At 35.5% G+C, this 17,798-nt stretch overlaps 1 protein-coding gene across 3 annotated transcripts in view; it reads right to left on the minus strand.

Moving 5' to 3' along the window:
- The window catches only part of NAV3 (neuron navigator 3), a 556,838-nt gene that overhangs the window by 326,269 nt on the left and 212,771 nt on the right, over positions 1-17,798 (minus strand). The window contains exon 1 of one of the 3 annotated variants that reach the window (XM_028532259.2): positions 1,948-3,377. The exons of 1 other annotated variant lie outside the window; for it this stretch is intronic. In XM_028532259.2, the coding sequence (XP_028388060.1) occupies positions 1,948-2,190 (243 nt within the window). In that variant the 5' untranslated portion in view covers positions 2,191-3,377. Of the gene's footprint in view, positions 1-1,947; positions 3,378-17,798 lie in introns of those variants that run through there. One more of the 3 variants, XM_036018644.1, reaches the window with a different exon arrangement.

Consider the following 17,798-nt stretch of genomic DNA (forward strand, 5'->3'; position numbering starts at 1 on the left):
AATATCAGATGTGTGATGGATATGTTTGCTAACTGGAGATAAACCAAAATTCTATTGAAAACAGTACTTATAGTGGTCAAGTCTTAGGCTAAGACCATTTATGAATGTTTGACTAAACCTGCAGAGATAATAACATGGTCAGCAGAGAAAAAGCGTCCATCTATTTTTTCCATCTAATCCAGACAAATCATTGTGGGTACACAGAACAGAGTTATACAGTGTGCACACTGAATTATTTGCATAAGTTAAATATTTTTATTTTTTAATTTAATCTTTTTTTAATAGTTGTTCAATTAGAGTTATTCCAGCGCTCCCACCACCACTTTTCCCTACCCTGTCCCACCCACCCCCTAACTCCCTCAGTCAGTCCCCACCCTGTTGTCCATGCCCATGGGTCCTTTGTAAATGTTTCTTGACTAGACCCTTCCCCTTCTTTCCCCCATTTTCCCTCCTCATCCCCTCTGGCCACTGTCAATTTGTTCTTTATTTCTCTTACCATTTAGTAAGTTCAATATTTTTAGTCTTTTGTTGGTAATTTACACTTTACTACTTTTACCCTGAATTACGTACATTGTACTGAGTACTATAAACCTGTAATTAATTATTTTAACTGACTTTTCTTACATTGGCAATGCTTTTTTAAAACACCAAAGAATAATTTTAGAGCTAGAAGTACTTTAAAAAGCATTCATTTTGAACCTTATGTTTTATAGGTTAAGTTATCCGATAAGACTAAAGAACTTAGAACTAAGTCTTTCTCAAAACAATTGTTAGTTAGTTAATTAATTAATTAATTCAGGCATTAATCTAGTCAATTTTAAGACTTATGAATAAAGCATTGAGGAGAAGGAGCTGGAGCATAGAATAAGGCCCTGCTATTTATATTTTCAATTTAGTGTGGTGAGAAATAAATTATCCAGATGATTAAAATACAGTATAGGTCAACGTGCTGTAAGTATTACTACAGACAAAGATTCACAGGAGAATAAAGGAGGAAAAAGGGTAGCTGGCAAAAACTTTGTGAAGAAAGTTGCATTTGGGGCTGGACCTTGGAGGATTTGAACAGGTGATGATAGAATGAACATTTCAGACAAAAGGGGTGGTTTTCTTTTAAGTAGGTAGAGTTGATTTCTACATGAGATGTTTTTCTTATTTTTAAATTACATTTTGTTGGGACAGTAAAATCTAAACCATTCCCTAAGAAGCCAGATGTGAGAAGGGTTACTTTGGAAAGCTTGACATCATAGTCAAGCTGTGTGAAAAGTGATGTTTATCAAGGTACAAAAGAATCCCCCTGAAGTTCCTCAGCCAAAGGGCCAGGTTTCCCCACAGCATCTGGAGAAAACGATTGTAGCATTGCTTAAAAACCAAGAGTATGAGCTACTGCTCACAAAATTTATAAATTAAATGACTAAAAAAGATGTTAGTAATAAATAAAACAGTAGGGTTTCAATTTACAAGTGAAAATCCAGACAAATGTACAGTATCAAGGAAAATAGTGTTTCAAGTTCCTTCATAGTGCAGTGAGTTAAGCAATCTAGGATACACATATTCAAACAGAAAGTGTTTAAGATGCAAATGATATTTAGAGAAAACTGATGGTATCTCTAGGACCTTTTACAAAGAACTCTTCTTTAACAGTACAATATGTATAAAAATAATTCCACTCTTTCTCATATTTGTGATTGGTTTTGGTTAGCAGCAACAGAGCAGCACCTAGGACTAACTAGGTATTTCATCCGTGAGTAGTACTAGGTGAGAACAACATATGCATATTTAGAGAATTTCATTCATGACTATTATAACAACAATAAACTGTAAGTACAGGTTTAAATAGGCGACATAGTCAGCCTTTCAGGTACATAAACTGAACTTACTTTATATTCCACCTAAAAGGAAATTTGCATTTTAGTTACATAAGTCAGCAGGTAACCTTCAGCCACTAACCTTGCTGTCTTCTGTCTCCTTAGCTTTCCCTTGGAGGGGATTCTTCTCTCCAAATGCACAGGTTGATTTTAATGTGAGCTGACAAGAAAGCATTGAGCTCTCTGTTTCAGTGAGTTCCAAAGGTCTTGAAGAATAGTGCTGTGACCCAGTAGTACCAAGATTTGGTATCGGAAGAGCAGTATGAACAGGCTTTGACACAACAGCTGGCTGTCTCAGTTTTGAGGCAACCCCAAGTACAGGCATGGCTTCTATAAAAGTATCTTCTTGCTGCCAAAGAAAATGCTTCTAACCTCAGTCTGGTAGACTCCACTTCAGTATTTCCAGAACAAATATTTTAAACAAAACTAGCAGTCATCATGATTTAAGAAAAAAAAAAAAAACAACTAATAATATAACTTTCAGGAAGAGGCAACAAAACTTCCCTTCATCTTTAGTTAAGTATCTTTCTTTCTTGCTGGCTCAAATCTCATATTCTCTTTCTCTTTCTCCCTCTCTCTCTCTCTCTCTCTCTCTACCTCCCTCCCTCTCCAGTGAGTCAGTATGTATGCAATACTAAATACTCCTTTGGGGAGTAAACTTCTCTTAAAGGTAACTGCTACAAAGCTCTCTCTTTAGGATTGAAGAACTCCCAGTTGTACTTTTCCTTCCTACTACAGCAGTCTGAGCCTGAGCACTGAGGATGAAAAAGAAGGAAAAACAAAAGGAAAAGCCCTTCAGTCCAAGTGTCAAAGAAGGCAAGAGACTACAATAGTGGAAAGACAGGCATTCTTCCTGATTTCAGAAATAGCCAGCCTGCATTCTCTTTTTAAAGAAAATCGTATTTCCTCCAGCTGAAAAAAAAAAAAAAGATGGACACGATTAATGGCCAAAACAAACAGCTGTTGGAAGAACTTTTAGCCCGGAAACAATCTCAGCGATGAAGCTGTTTGTCTGATTTCCAGCTATTTTTCACTCCTGACAGCCATGAACCACGGTGTTCATTCTGTTTTATCCCATGAAATCAGGTTCAATGCATGCAATGGTGCAACTAGCTAAAGCTGCTAAATCATTCAGCAGACCATGTCTGCCTAGGTTATAAAAATATAGTAAATACTAACAGTGGGGAATACAGATAAGGTAATCATTGTATCTAAATTTACTAACGACAATAGAAATATTTACAGCTCATACATACATGGAATATACTACCTAGTACTTTTTGCTGTCACATTTAACCAGTGGAGGGCTCAAGCATAGGCACATTTATTTTCTCTACTTTATAGAGAGGATAACTCTCATTCACTTGAGTAATTTGACCAGAATCATCCAGTTAGAAAGTGGAAGAGCCTGTAAAATCTAAAGAGTAATTTTAAAAACTGTCTTAGAAATAATTTATTGTACAACATTACTACTCAAGCTTATTAAATACTACTTAAAATCCTATGCTTTTAAAAAGTGTCCAAATGTGTACTCAATGAATATGACCAATGCAGCTTCTGTCCATGAAAGAATTTTACTATAATCAGAGAATATTCCATTTCTGATAAAAGTATGACAGGACCTACAATCAAGCGCGGGGTAGAGGTAGGTTTTTAAGAAAGCATCTGACGAGCATGCATTGTTATCTGCAACGCAGGAACACAGAGGTTATGGGTGCCCAGAGAAAGTCCCACACAGTTTGGTGAACATAATGCTCTGTGACAGTGTTGGGATTTCATTAGCAATTTCCTAACTAATAACAGGAATTTATTTGATTCCATCCTCTACATATTTTTGTCTAAGAATTCTGTAAGACAAATTTACTCCTTTTTTCTTTATTTTATTTAGAAAATTTATGTGCATCAAATATTTTAAGAATTACTAATATAGCAAGTGAAGTTTTTAGAAAAATGAGTGGACATGTGGCATGTATTCAATAAATGGCAGTGATTATGACGATTATAGATGTTTATTGCAGAAAATATCTGACTACAGCAAAGAAATGACTTTTTTGTCTACTATTTTCAGCTCTAAAATAATGTACTATTAAGTAAAAAGGAGTGATTCACAGGGAAAAGATTCAATGGCTAAAGTCAAATTTATATGTTCTGTTGACACAAGTACAGCAGAAATTCAAATACAAGTTAAAAATCTTGACAACTTTAAAAAAAAAGTAACCCAAGTGGGCTTTACCCAATGCAGTAATAAGAAATAAGTGCTATACTGGTGGTGATAAAGAAATTACATGATCACTCTGAGAAAGAAAGTTACTTATAATTTACAAACCACTTGATACACTATTCCTTCCAGAGACTATCAGATATTGCAAATCTGGAGATGTTCAAGCTCCTAAAATAGAGTTTAAACTATATGAAAAGACAAATGTATCCTGTAGCCCTCATGTTGCAAACAGAATGGCCCACCTAAAATAAGGGAGTCTGTGGGGAAAACTGGTTCTGGGAGGACCATTCAGAGCATGTGCAACCTTGTGAGCAGATCACCAGCAAAAACAATATTGGTAACTCAGAAATAATTTGGACCACACTAGCAAGCAGTACAGCTCAGAATTTTTGAAAAATTGAATAGAAGTGCTGACAATACTTTAATTAGAATTGGTGAGAAAAATCCAATTGGAAGGCCAACTGTGAGCCAGTAGGCTTGCCAACAGATCGCACAGGGGCAGCACATTCTGCACATATTTAAGAGCGACACAAGACAAAGGGCCTACCCCTTCAGTGAGGGAGCCCTAAACATGGGTGCTTGTTTTTAAATTTTTCTTAAAACTGAGACAAAAGGGTACCTGTTGACTATATCATATCAAAGCTGAAGGCTTCTTTTCCCACCCAAGGTAATAATTCTACTCTGACTATTCTGCCTCCTTTGGCCTAGAAAAATCACATATTAAAGCTAGACAATTTCTACGTTATACCAACATAATTCTATTTACCCATTACAAATGAGCTAATTGGTATTTCAGAAACATATGCTGGAGCAGAACACACTGCGATTCCTGATATAATCAAATTGAAAAAATGTTCACACTCAATAAACTGTATTTTCACTTTGAAAAGTTTTTTGCTTATTAGACAATACCATTTCTCTATGACTGAAAGGCAGTGTTGAAAACAGCTGTCACTGTTGACTAATTCTATGAAATAACACCCACCACCTAGAACAATGAACACAAGTGAACTTATTATAGAGTTATTACACTTTACTGTGTGCCAGGGGCTGTCATCCCATTTAATGGGAAAAGAGCATCACCTGTGAATGAAAGACAAAGGCCCTGACAAGGTAAGTAATGAGGTTAACTTATTATGGAGTGTCTCAAACTGGGTTCCAGAAACCACCACCTGGAACACTTGCTAAAAATACAGATTACTGGATCCTTCCAAATCTACCAGATAAGAATTGTGAGGAACAGGGAGAAATCTGAAAATTGAATTTAAATAAATTGATTCTCCTATGCACTAAAATTTAAGACCCGTATTTTCATGGATTTGTAGTATGTCAATCCAGGGAACAGACTCCAAAGTTGGGCTGCTTGTAGTCAAATCTCTGAAAAAACTAGGGTACATTTACACAATGGAATACTACACAGCAGAAAGAAAGAAGGAACTCCTACTCTTTGCGACAGCATGGATGCAACTGAAGAGCATCATGCTAAGTGAAATAAGCCAGGCAGTGAAAAACAAATATCATATGATCTCACCTATAAGAGGAACCTAATCCACAAAACAAACAAGCAAACAAAATATAACCAGAGACACTGAAATAAAGAATAAACTGACAGTAACCAGAGGAGAGAGGGGAGAAGATAACAGGGGAAAGGGAAGGGTCATAAAGGAACATGTATAAAGGACCCATGGACAAAACCAAAGGACAGAAGGATTGAGAATGGGAGGGGAGTGGGGCAGGAGGGGAAAGTAGTGGTGGGAATATGGAGACAACTGTACTTGAACAACAAGAAGAAAAGTTTTAAAAAATCTCTGCTTTCTCACTAATTAGCCATATGATTTTTGCAAATGCTGTGCCTCAGTTTCATCAGCTGTAAAATAGGGGTGGGGGAAGTAATTGTACACCTTTCACAAAGTAGCTGTGAGAGTTAAAGAAAATAAATGTATGAAGTAATTAAATGGAGTCTGCCACCTCATAAGTGCTCAATAAATGTGAGCTATTAATGTTGTAAGAAATATAGCCTTGAAAATTATTGGGGAAAGGTAAAGAAAAATAATTGAAGAGTTTGGCCAGAATCATAAGGGTTAAAATAACAATTCAGAGGGAAAAACCCTGCAAATAAAAATAAGATCAATGGTCATTTCTTCCCACAAAATCTAACAGAAAAAGCAGCAATGACTCCTGAAACACAGAGCCTTCTAAAGCTGAGCTAGGGTTTCAGGCAATAAGACAATGCCACCTTGGCTAAGTTTTAATATAAATGATTTTTAAAAACAAATTATAAAACCTCACGAAATGACAACTTGTTAACTATTATTTATTTATGAGAAAGGGAGAGAAATAAAATAGGCAACTAAAGTTAACACTACACACATGCTAGGGAAAAGACAAAATACAACTGGTTAGTCAACTCTGGTGTTTGCTAAAATAGAGATATAAAATAAAAATAGAGTCCTATTCCTATTTTTAGCAACTTGATTAAAGCAAACTTTATACAATAAAATCCAACAATTCTAAGACAGTGATTCAACATGATCGGCACCACAATCAAAAGGTGGAATATTTCCTTTACTCTAACAAACTTCTCTTAGGCCCTTTGCTGTCAACTTCCCACTCTCAACTCAGGCATCCAGGAAGTATTTGTTGACACTGGGTTTGCCTTTCTAGTACACATTCAGATAAAATCATACAGTATTTCTGTGTCTTACTTTTTCCACTTAGATTTTAAGATTTATCCATGTTATATTTACCAACAGTTCTTTCTTTTGCATAGCTGATATATATTCCACTGTATATAGAGAGTAGAATTTACTTATTCATTCATTCCTTAAAGGACATGTAAGTTATTTCTAGTTTGGGGGGTATTATGAATAAAGCTCTATAAATATTTGCACAAGTTTTGTGTTGATATTATTTTTTCATGGATAAATAACTAGGAGGGGTTCCTGGGTCATTAAATAAGTTTATATTCAATTGCATATCAAACTGCCAAACTGTTTTCCAAAGCATACCATCTGATGTCCAATAGCAATCCAGTAGCAGTGTCTGAGGGTCCCAGTGGTCCCACATACTCATCAAAACTTCATCTTGTCAGTCTTTAATTTTAGTGGTGTATCATTGCAGTCTGAATTTGAATTTTTCTAATAATTTAATGATGCTGAGTATCTTTTTATGTACTTGTTTGCTATGCCACACATATATAATCTTTGGTAAAATGTTCAAAACCTTTGCCCATTTTTGTCTTTTATTGAGTTGTAATAGCTCTTCACATATTTTGCCTTTTGAAAAAAGAGTCTTTGTGACTTTGATTAAATTTAGCTTTAAAACAGCTCTTGAAATCATCTTGAGAGAGAGAGAGAGAGAAACCCCCTCAGAAATCTAGCATTTCCCTGCAATAATCAGCAGCCCCCAAGGCAGCAGAAGACAGTAGCCGGATCTGACTATTGGTCACAGGGTCAGGACCTCTGGCAGGCTAGAGAGCACTTCTTCACCTAAGTTATGTCTCAGTTCCTGAGCACCAAGGTGAAATGACCCAAGAAACGATTCAGTACTTTCATCTCATCTCCCACCAATCAGCTCCAGCATGTCCCTGAACCCTCTAACTCATGGTGTCGTGTGATTTTACCCTAGATGATCTGTAACCTACACGCTATCAAGTTTAGCTTTGAGCATCAGCCTCCCATTCTCCAGATGGCGCCATTCATAATAAAATGGCCGATATTCCTCCACTGCAATTCTCAGTGTTTAATGTTTGTCTCTGCTAGCCCAGGTGAAGGAACTCTTTCTGTTCCATAATAAATGCAGGCCCTTTCTTAAATATGTGTTTTAAAAACACTTTCTCCTAGTTGCAGCTTACCTTTTGTTAGGAAACAAGTTTCAATATATTGCTCACACTTTTGCAGTCTTGTGATCAGAGGCCCTAACTAACTGTCCTGTTATGTTAAACTATCTTTTCAAGAATTTTAAGTAGTAAAGAGTATTGGAAGATAAAAGCAAAGAGCCTTGGAAGATAAAAATGGTGTTTCTCTCTGAGGCAAAGGAGTAGCTGTGTATTTTTTTTTTAATGTTCATTATAATAAAGATAATGTCTCCCACTAAGAAAAAAAAAAAGAAAAAAGGTGAAGCAGGTTTGCTTATAACTAATTGTAAAAGATTTATGTTCCCTAGGCTCAAAGTTCTTCTCCCATAACCCAACCAACTGCATATACAGACATCACCTGGTTCCTGTCACAATGTCCTGTAGGAAGTGGGGTTTGAGAAACCAGAAAAAGCAAATAATGGTATTCTGGCTACTGCTGATGCTGTGAATAACAAACTATCCCTAGTCTCTAATAGTGGAGTCTAATGTTTTCAGCCAGAACCCAAAATTATATGCCAGGTTAACTTGTCAGTTTGTCAACAAGATAAAATCTCAGACCCCTCACAATTCTTGATACTCTTCTGTTATTTTAACATTGTCTTTTAATGACATTGTCAGTTTTTGCTTTATATATTTCACAGGTTTATCATGGCCTCCCTACACATTTAGGATTACTGTCTCATCTTTTGAATTGACTCCTTTAATATACGTAATAAAAATACACCTTTTCTTTATATTTTTAACCATTCTAAAGTCTACTTTGTGTGATATTTTGATAGATTAGTGATTGTATAACTTTTCCATCTTTTCTTTTAATCTGTGTCTTTATAGTTAAGATGGATTTCCTATAGGTGATACATGTTTATTTCATACTCATTCTCTGTGACAAACTGTGACTTTTAATTTCAAATTAATTTTACTATTGATATAATTAGTTTAAAACTGCCATCTTACCATTAGTTTGCTATTTGTTATTTATTCTTTTTTTCTATCCTGCATTCTTCGGCTCAATTAAAATTTTTATGGTTCCCTTTTATCCCTACTATTGACTTAATTATATATACCACTTTCTTAACATTTTTAGGACTTACCATATAAACCACTAACTTATTACAGTATACCCTTGAATAGCATTAAACTACTTTATATGTAATGTACAAGCCTCATGATATTTTATTTTCATATCTCCCTCACAATTTTATGTTATTATTTCATACATTTTCTTCTACATACTTTAAAATAGCATATTAGCATTATTATTTTGTTCTAAGACTCTCAATTCCTTTTTAAAGAAAAATTTTCCAAGTGCATTTTATATTTATTCACATACTTTCTGTTTCTGGTGGTCCTCTCCCTTCTGTGCAGATGCAAATTTCCATATGGTATCATTTTCTTTCTCCTTGAGCAACTTCCTGTAATTTATTTTATTGCTGATTTGCTGGTGATTAACTGGACCTGCCTTTGTTTGGCTGAAAGAGTTTACTTCACCTTCTTTTAGAAAAAAATTTGTTCTGACTATAGAATTCTACATTAACAATTTTCCTTACTGAGTACTTTAAAGATGCCACTCTATTGTTTTTTGCTAGCATGATTTCTACAGAGAATTCTGTTGTAATTCTGATCTTTGCTCCTTTATGTATTTTTGGCTATCTTATTCAGCTTCTGTTAAGATCTTCTCTTTCTTATTCATTTTTAGCAATTTGATTTTTGTTACATTTCTTCTGCTTTGTGTATATTGGCTTTCTTTATAGTTTTAGGAAATTTGAGAAATTTTGGACAATTATTTCTAAAAACAGTGGTCTGCCTCCCTCCTCTCTTCTAGGGCTAAAGTTATACATGTGTTGAGCCATTTGCTCTTGTACAAAGGTTACAAATACTCTGTTTATTCTTTAAGCCTTTTTAAGTCTCTGTTCTTCATTTTGCATTCAATTAACTTCCATTACTATGTTTTCCAGCTCATCAATCTTTACTTCTATAGTATTTAGTGTGTTATTAATCCTATCTAGTGTATTTTATTTTCAGATAATGCATTTTCCGTCTCTACAAGTTCCACTGGGTGTCTTGTATATCTACCATTTCTCTTCTCATTACATTTATGTTCTTGTCTACCTTCATGAACAAATGGAACCTATTATAATCATTGTTTGACATTCTTATCCACAAATTTATCATCTCTATCATTTGGGGGCATGTTTCCACTAAGGAGTCTTTTTTTTTTCTCCTAGTCATGCTATACTATGTTTCATATGCCTCACAATTTTTTACTGAATAGTAGACATTTTGATTTATACAATTTTGTGCGCTGGATTTCAAGTTTGTTTGACTTTGCAATGGCACACAATTAAGTTACTTTTGAGAATTTATTACAAGCTTAAATAAGACACAGAGCAGCTTTTGGTCTAACACTAATTTAACACCATTCATACAATAAATATACTTTTCAAAACTCTAACAAATATCTCATGTATTAAATGGTCTCTCCACTCTAGCTGGAGAAATACCAAGTATTCCCAGTCTTGTGTGAGTTCTGGGACACAGCCTTTTTAGTGCTTCTTTTCTTGGCCGTTGTTTCCTCTCTTACATGTACCTATAAATCCTCTCCCAAAACTGAAGTGACTGCCTTTGTAAATTTCAGTATTTATTCTCATTCACTGATTCATTCTCTCTCTCTCTTCCTCCTCCTCCTGCTCCTCTTCTTCCTGTCCTTCCTCCTCCTTCCCTGCCTCATCTTCCTCTCCCTCTCCCTCCCACCTCTCTGTTATTCATTTTTTATCTCTCTGCAGTTCCTTCCTTTGTGGTAATCTAGCTCAGAAACTCTACAGCTCTAGGCTTTCGTTAACTTTGATTCCAGTCTCTGAAGCACAGCAAAACAGCTGGACTCTCATTGGGTTCTCCACACCTAATCTGTGACCTGGATACTACCTCTAGAAAGTAAGCTGATACCACAACAGGACTCCCCTTTTATTGTACTTCTTTCAGGGATTATAGACTTGTGCTGCCTTCTGTCCAGTGACTGAATAATGTTGTTATACTTTTTTCCAGTTTCTAACAGTTTAAGATAGGAGACTAAATCAGAACCCTGTTAGCCTATAATGGTTAGAAGCACAAGTAAACAGTCAGATTCTTTTTTTTTAAGATTTTATTTATTTATTTTTAGAGAGGGGGAAGGGAAGGAGAAAGAGTGGGAGAGAAACATCAATGTGTGATTGCCTCTTGCACGCCCCCTACTGGGGACTTGGCCCGCAATTCAGGCATGTGCCCTGATTGGGAATCGACACTGTGACCCTTTGGTTCACAGGCCCATGCTCAATCCACTGAGCTGCACCAGCCAGGGCAACAGTCAGATTCTTAACTCTTTTTTTCTCCAATCTATTCTAAAAACACTTTGAGTAATCTATTTTTCACATTAGATCTCAAGAACTTTCCTTGGTGTGTCAGTCTCCTCGTCACCTAGCTGAGAAAGTTCCTTAAACCTTAAAGAATAAATAATTTGTACTGACTGCCTGCAAAATGTTTGGTTGTTTGGGTTAGACTGTCTTACAGATCTAATGAGTACATTTAAATAGCAAAAAATAACATAAGATATAGTGAGCATGGAGTTAAAACCACTTTCCAGACTTGGCTTCAAACAGTTACAGCCCTGAGGCCTGTTTTAGAATTTCTCTTGCCAGAATCCCCATTGGCATCACTTTTTTCTGATATCTGGGAAGAATTTGATGCAAAGAGAAGTATTAGCTATACAGTATATTTGAGGGAACAATAAACCAAGATCCGCCTTTATTGTGGTACTGAGCAGGGGAAAATAGGTAAACCAGCTGGCTAAAATAGAAAGTCAGGTGATGAGTACAAAGGAGACAATAATAAAACAGCTGATGGGCTTTTGGAAGTGCACACATTGCCCACTGAAATGAGGAACAACTCAGAAGAGGTAGAAACCAGTAATTTTTGCTCTATGGCATATATTTACCATTTTACAGGCTTCCTTACAATATGCTACTGATGTAGTTAATTAAGCAAATAAAATCCATCAAATTCCTAAGGCCTCTTAACCATAAAGTATAATGAAAAGCAAATGTAGAGAGCTTTGAAAAGGCATTGCATATCAATACTCTCCCTTTCAGAAACACCAACCCCCAGAGTCAAAACACGCACATCTGGAGAAAGGACAGATATTTTATTAAAACAAAATTATCTCAATAGTCTTGCCAGATAAATTTCAGTGCTCCAACAGGACTGTGGACCTTATAAGTTTAAACAAATACTCAAAAAGGACATGAATAACTTTAAAAATAGTTAAAACAACTATTCCTATTGGCATACATGTGCACAAATATACTGTTTTAAAAGTAAAGAAGGGTACCCTAAACCAAGTCATGACAATTTGCTCCTGGGAAATTCAGGCAAATAGTTTTAGGCATAATGAGATATTGAAACACTATTTTATAAAAGTATCATTTTTAATAGTTGTGGTTCCTTTGCCACTTTTGTCATTTTTCAGCTATTTTTATATGTTATATATAAATAAGAAGTGGTTAAAATAAAAAGGGTGACAAACTAAAACATATCTACTTAAAAAGTATAAATAAATATGTAGTTTGTAAAAGCTGTATCTTGTAGTTGCAAGGAATTTATAGGAATGTCACTCAGAATATTACACATTCTCATATGCCAAGCATCTTGTGATATGAAATATAACTATTGCCCTTACTCTTTTAGAATATTAACACTCCTGTGCTTTATTTTAGATATACTGAGGATGCATCAAGTTTCTCTCAAGAAATAACAAAAAAAATTTCAAAGTTCTGTTTTAAACTTTATTTATTTTTATATTTTAAGACAGGGTAGCTTTCTTTAGCTGTGCAGAAGCTTTTTAATTTGATGTAGTCCTATCTGTTTATTTTTTCCTTTACATTACTTGCTATAGGAGACATATCAGTGAAAATATTGCTACATCAAATTAAAAAGCTTCTGCATAAAGAAAACATCAGTAAGATAAAAAGGCTACCATTGTATGGGAAAATATATTTGCCAATGATACATCAGACAAGGGTTTGATCTCCAAAATATTTAAAGAATGCACATAACTCCACACCAGAAAGACAAACAATCCAATTAAAAAATGGGCAAAGGGTCTGAACAGACACTTCTCCAAGGAGGACATACAGAGGGCCCAGAGATATATGAAAGGATGCTCAGCATCACTAGCCATCAGAGAGATGCAAATTAAAACCACAATGAGATACCATTTCACACCTGCCAAAATGACTATCATTAATAAATCAACAAACAAGTGCTAGTGAGGATGTGAATAAAAGGGAACCCTAGTGCACTGTGGGTGAGAATACAGACTGGTGCAGCCACTGTGGAAAACAGTATGGAATTTCCTCAAAAAACTAAAAATGGAATTGCCTTTCAACCCAGTGATTTCACTGCTGGGATTATACCCTAAGAATCCTGAAATACCAATTAAAAAGAGCCTATGAACCCCAGTGTTCATAGCAGCACAATTTACAATAGCCAAGTATTGGAAGCAGCCTAAGTGCCCATCAGTAAATGAGCAGATCAAAAAACTGTGGTACATTTACACAATGGAATGCTACACAGCAGAAAGAAAGAAGGAACTCCTACTCTTCCTGACAGAATGGATGGAACTGGAGAGCATTATGCTAATGCTAGTGAAATCAGCCAGGCAGTGGAAGAAAAACACCATATGATCTCAACTATAAGTGGAGCCTAATCAACAAAACAAACAAGCAAGCAAACTAGAATCAGAAACATGTAATAAAAGAACAAACTGACAGTGACCAGAGGGAAGTAGGATAATAGGGGAAATAAAGGGAAGGGCCAAGTCAAGGAACATGTATAAAGGGCCCATGGAAAAAGACAATGAATGGGAGAACTGAATGTGGGAGGTGGTGGTGGGTAGGGCAGGGGAAAGTAACAAGGGAGAAATGGGGACAACTGTAATTGAACAACAATAAAAAAAATGGTTACTGAAATATAATCACTTGAGATTTTAACCCAGAAAGTGAATTAAATTAACTGCTGCCTATGATCAGGAGATACTTCCCTTAGTTCCAACAAAGTTCTGATTTTTATATAATTAACTTTTATGTCCATTTCTAGGAGACCAGCCATGAAATCCACCCAAATCAATAAATTCACAGAGGTGGTCTTTATCAGATTATGCAACATTTTACTAGGAACTCTGGGCATATTTCAAAACATTGTTTGTGTGTGTGTGTGTGTGTGTGTGAGAGAGAGAGAGAGAGAGAGAGAGAGACGGGGGGAAGAGAGGTGGGGGAGTAACACTGGCTGAAGAAGTGAACACACGAATGGGGAATTAGGAAGGTGAGAATGAAAGCATGGGGTCTAACAGTAACTCTTCTGTCCTGAGTATTTTATTCAGTTGCCTAGTCAGTAGTATAAAATTACATATACATTTATTCCATTGAACAAAAATAGCGATCCAGGCTGCCACTTGTGGTTGTAATGCCTTTCACTTCCAGGGTGGTGCATTGTGCAATCTTCCCAATGGTATGCAACAGCCCTACTCTCAACAGCCTGGAATAAACTGAGATCAGTAACTGGAAACCCATGTTTCTCACTCAGAGACATCTCACCCATTAGATTCAGAAATATATAGAAAACATACCATAAAAGATGTAGGATTCAAACGCACTCTTTAAAAAGTCTGAGTGAACACCTCAAAGTTTTTTTCTTTACTTTTACCTGTTTTTCACCAGAAAGATTTCTTTTTATATTTCCCTTTACTGACATTATATCCATCCTAACCTTGCTGTCCATTTTCTTAGTAAAATGCTGATGTCCAGATAATCCTTTACTTTCATATTACCTTTGTCCCAAGGTTTTGTTTTGTTTTGCTTTTTTCTTGAAATTTCACCATGATGGAAGGACTTGTGACAGCAATATAAGCTGTTGCCTAACTCTCACATACTTCTTGATTTTATAAACCACACATATGTTGTCCTAAAATATCTTCTTATTTTCAGTTTGTAATGCTAAGACAGTGAAAACCATGCCATAATTCACAAATCTAGAAAAAAATACAAAAAATTATATGGAACAAAAAAGACCCCAAATACCTTAAGCAATCTTGTTAAAGAAGAACAAAGTTGGAGGGATCACAATATCTAATATTAAACTATACTACTAGGCCACTATAATTGAAATAGTCTGGTGCTGGCATAAGAACAGACACATAGATCAATGAGAGGGAATAGAGAGTCCAGAAATAAACCCATGTCTCTATGATCAATTAATATTCAACAAAGGAGGCAAGAGATACCATGGAGTAAAAATTATCTTTTTAAAAAATGGTGTTGGGAGAACTAGACTGGTACATGAAAAAAAAATGAAGCTAGACTACCAATTTACACCATACACCAGAATAAACTGAAAATGGGTAAGAGACTTAAATATAAGTCATGATACCATAAAAATCCTAGTGGAAAACATAGACAGCAAAATTTAAGATATCTCATGTAGCATTATTTTTGCTGATATATCTCCTAGGGCAAGGAAATAAAGAAAAAAAATAAACAAATGGCACTACATTAAATTAAACAGCTTCTGCACAGCTAAAGAAAACACCAGCAAAAAGGGAATCGACTACATGGGAGAACATATTTGCTAATGATACCTCGGACAAGGGTATGATCTCCAAAATATACAAAGAATGCACACAACTCCACACCAGAAAGACAAACAATCCGATTAAAAAATGAGCAAAGGGCCTGAACAGACACTTCTCCAAGAAGAACATACAGAGAGCCCGTAGACACATGAAAAAATCCTCAACATCACTAGCCATCAGAGAGATGCAAATTAAAACAATGAGATGCCACTTTACACTTGCCAAAATGGCTATCATAAACGAATCAACAAACAAGTGCTGGCTGGTGAGGATGTGGAGAAAAGGGAACCCTAGTGCATCAATGGTAGGAATGCAGACTGGTGCAGCCACTGTGGAATTTCCTTAAAAAAATTTAAAAAGAACTGTCTTTTGACTCAGTGATTCCACTGCTGGGAATATGCCCTAAGAATCCTAAACACCAATTCAAAAGAACTTATGCTCCCCAATGTTCATAGAAGGGCTATTTACAATAGCCAAGATTTGGAATCATCTTAAGTGTTCAATAGTAGATGAGTGGATCAAAAAACTGTGGTACATTTACACAATGAAATGCTACACAGCAGAAAGAAAGAAGGAGCTCCTACATTTCAAGACAGTGTGGATGGAACTCGAGACTATCATACTAAGTGAAATAAACCAGTCAGTGAAGACGAATACCGTGTGATCTCACTTGTAAGAGGAATCTAATGAACTACATAAATGAATCAGCAATGGAACAAGAGGCATAGAATCACAGAACAGACTGACAGCAGTAAGAGAGGAGGTGGGTAAGGGGACTGTTTTAAAGAAGGTGAAGGGATTATTCCAGGAACACACATGAGGGTTCCATGGACATGTGCAACAGGGTGTGGACTGACTACGAAAGTGGGGGGTGGGCTTGGTGGAAAGGGCAAAGGGAGAAATCATTGGAACCAATGTGAAGCATAAAAATAAAAATAATAAAAAGAAGAAAAAAGTACATAATTTCTGTAAAGATGACTTTTAACTCATGAAATTTTTTCATCATTATCAGCATAAGATATATATGAGGAGCTTCTAATTTTTAACAAAGTTGACAATTTAGACAAAGGCTAACATCTTTTGCTTTCTTCGTTTCTTTCCCTGTACACATATTCTCATGCAAAATATTACAAAAGCTTTCTGTTTCTCATCTCTCCACAATGCTTCTACAAAATATTTATAACCATTAGGGGATGGGCAACGATGGGAATAGAAAAAAAGTGTATAACTAAATTTGGTATTAAAATGTAAGTCTATTTTTCTTTATTCAATAGTCATATTTAATAAATAAAAGAGATTCCACAAACTTAAAAGAAATGAGAGTAGAAACATTTTTCCGATAACCTGCTATTAAGTATCTGGTGATAAACTAGATTTTCATCCATTAAAAGAGGAAGCTTAACTTTAATATCCTCAGCTTAAAATTCTCATTATTAGTCAACTCTTGTACTTTCAAGATGACTAGCATATTTATACTGTAGTTACACTAGTATTCAGTTCAGACATAAAGGAAAAAGAGGATGAGGTGGGGGGAACCACCAAAAATATTTATGAGGTTCCCACTGGTCTCATAAAAAGTTCCCAGAAATATCCACTGCTGCCATGAGTCAGTCCTCTTTTTGCCAAGTTCTATAATAGCAACAAGAAGCTTTGAAATCAATCAATTCCACTATCGCTTACAAGTATCTCTCTAGTCACTGGAAAATAAATGCAATGGATTTTAAGAATATGAAGGAAATTTGCACAGCTAAAATAAATGAAATAAACTACCAATAGATTTGCTGAAAATGGAATGGGCTGAAATCTATCAACATCTGGTATAACACATTTTTTATAGATTTTTTTTTTTTTTAGAGAGGGGAAGGGAGAAAGAGAGGGAGAGAAATCAATGTGTCGTTGCCTCTTGAGGGCCCCTAACTGGGAAGGCACTGAACCCACTGAGCCACACCAGTGAGGGCTGGTATAACACATATTACAAGTGAACATATATTGTAGAATCAGGGAAATGAGCTAAAATAATCTAATTTTTCATTAAACAGCTGATTAATACATTTATTTTCATATTCTTTATCGTAAGTTAAATCTCATATATTTCTAAAATTGATAGAACAAAAGTCTCTTCTCTCAAATACAGAAAGGCTATAAGAACAAATATTAAAGATAAGAAATAATTTGTTGTTTGTCTGCTCTACTCTAAAC

This window comes from Phyllostomus discolor, chromosome 2 (genome assembly GCF_004126475.2).
Source record: "Phyllostomus discolor isolate MPI-MPIP mPhyDis1 chromosome 2, mPhyDis1.pri.v3, whole genome shotgun sequence".
Classification (NCBI taxonomy): Eukaryota; Metazoa; Chordata; class Mammalia; order Chiroptera; family Phyllostomidae; genus Phyllostomus; species Phyllostomus discolor.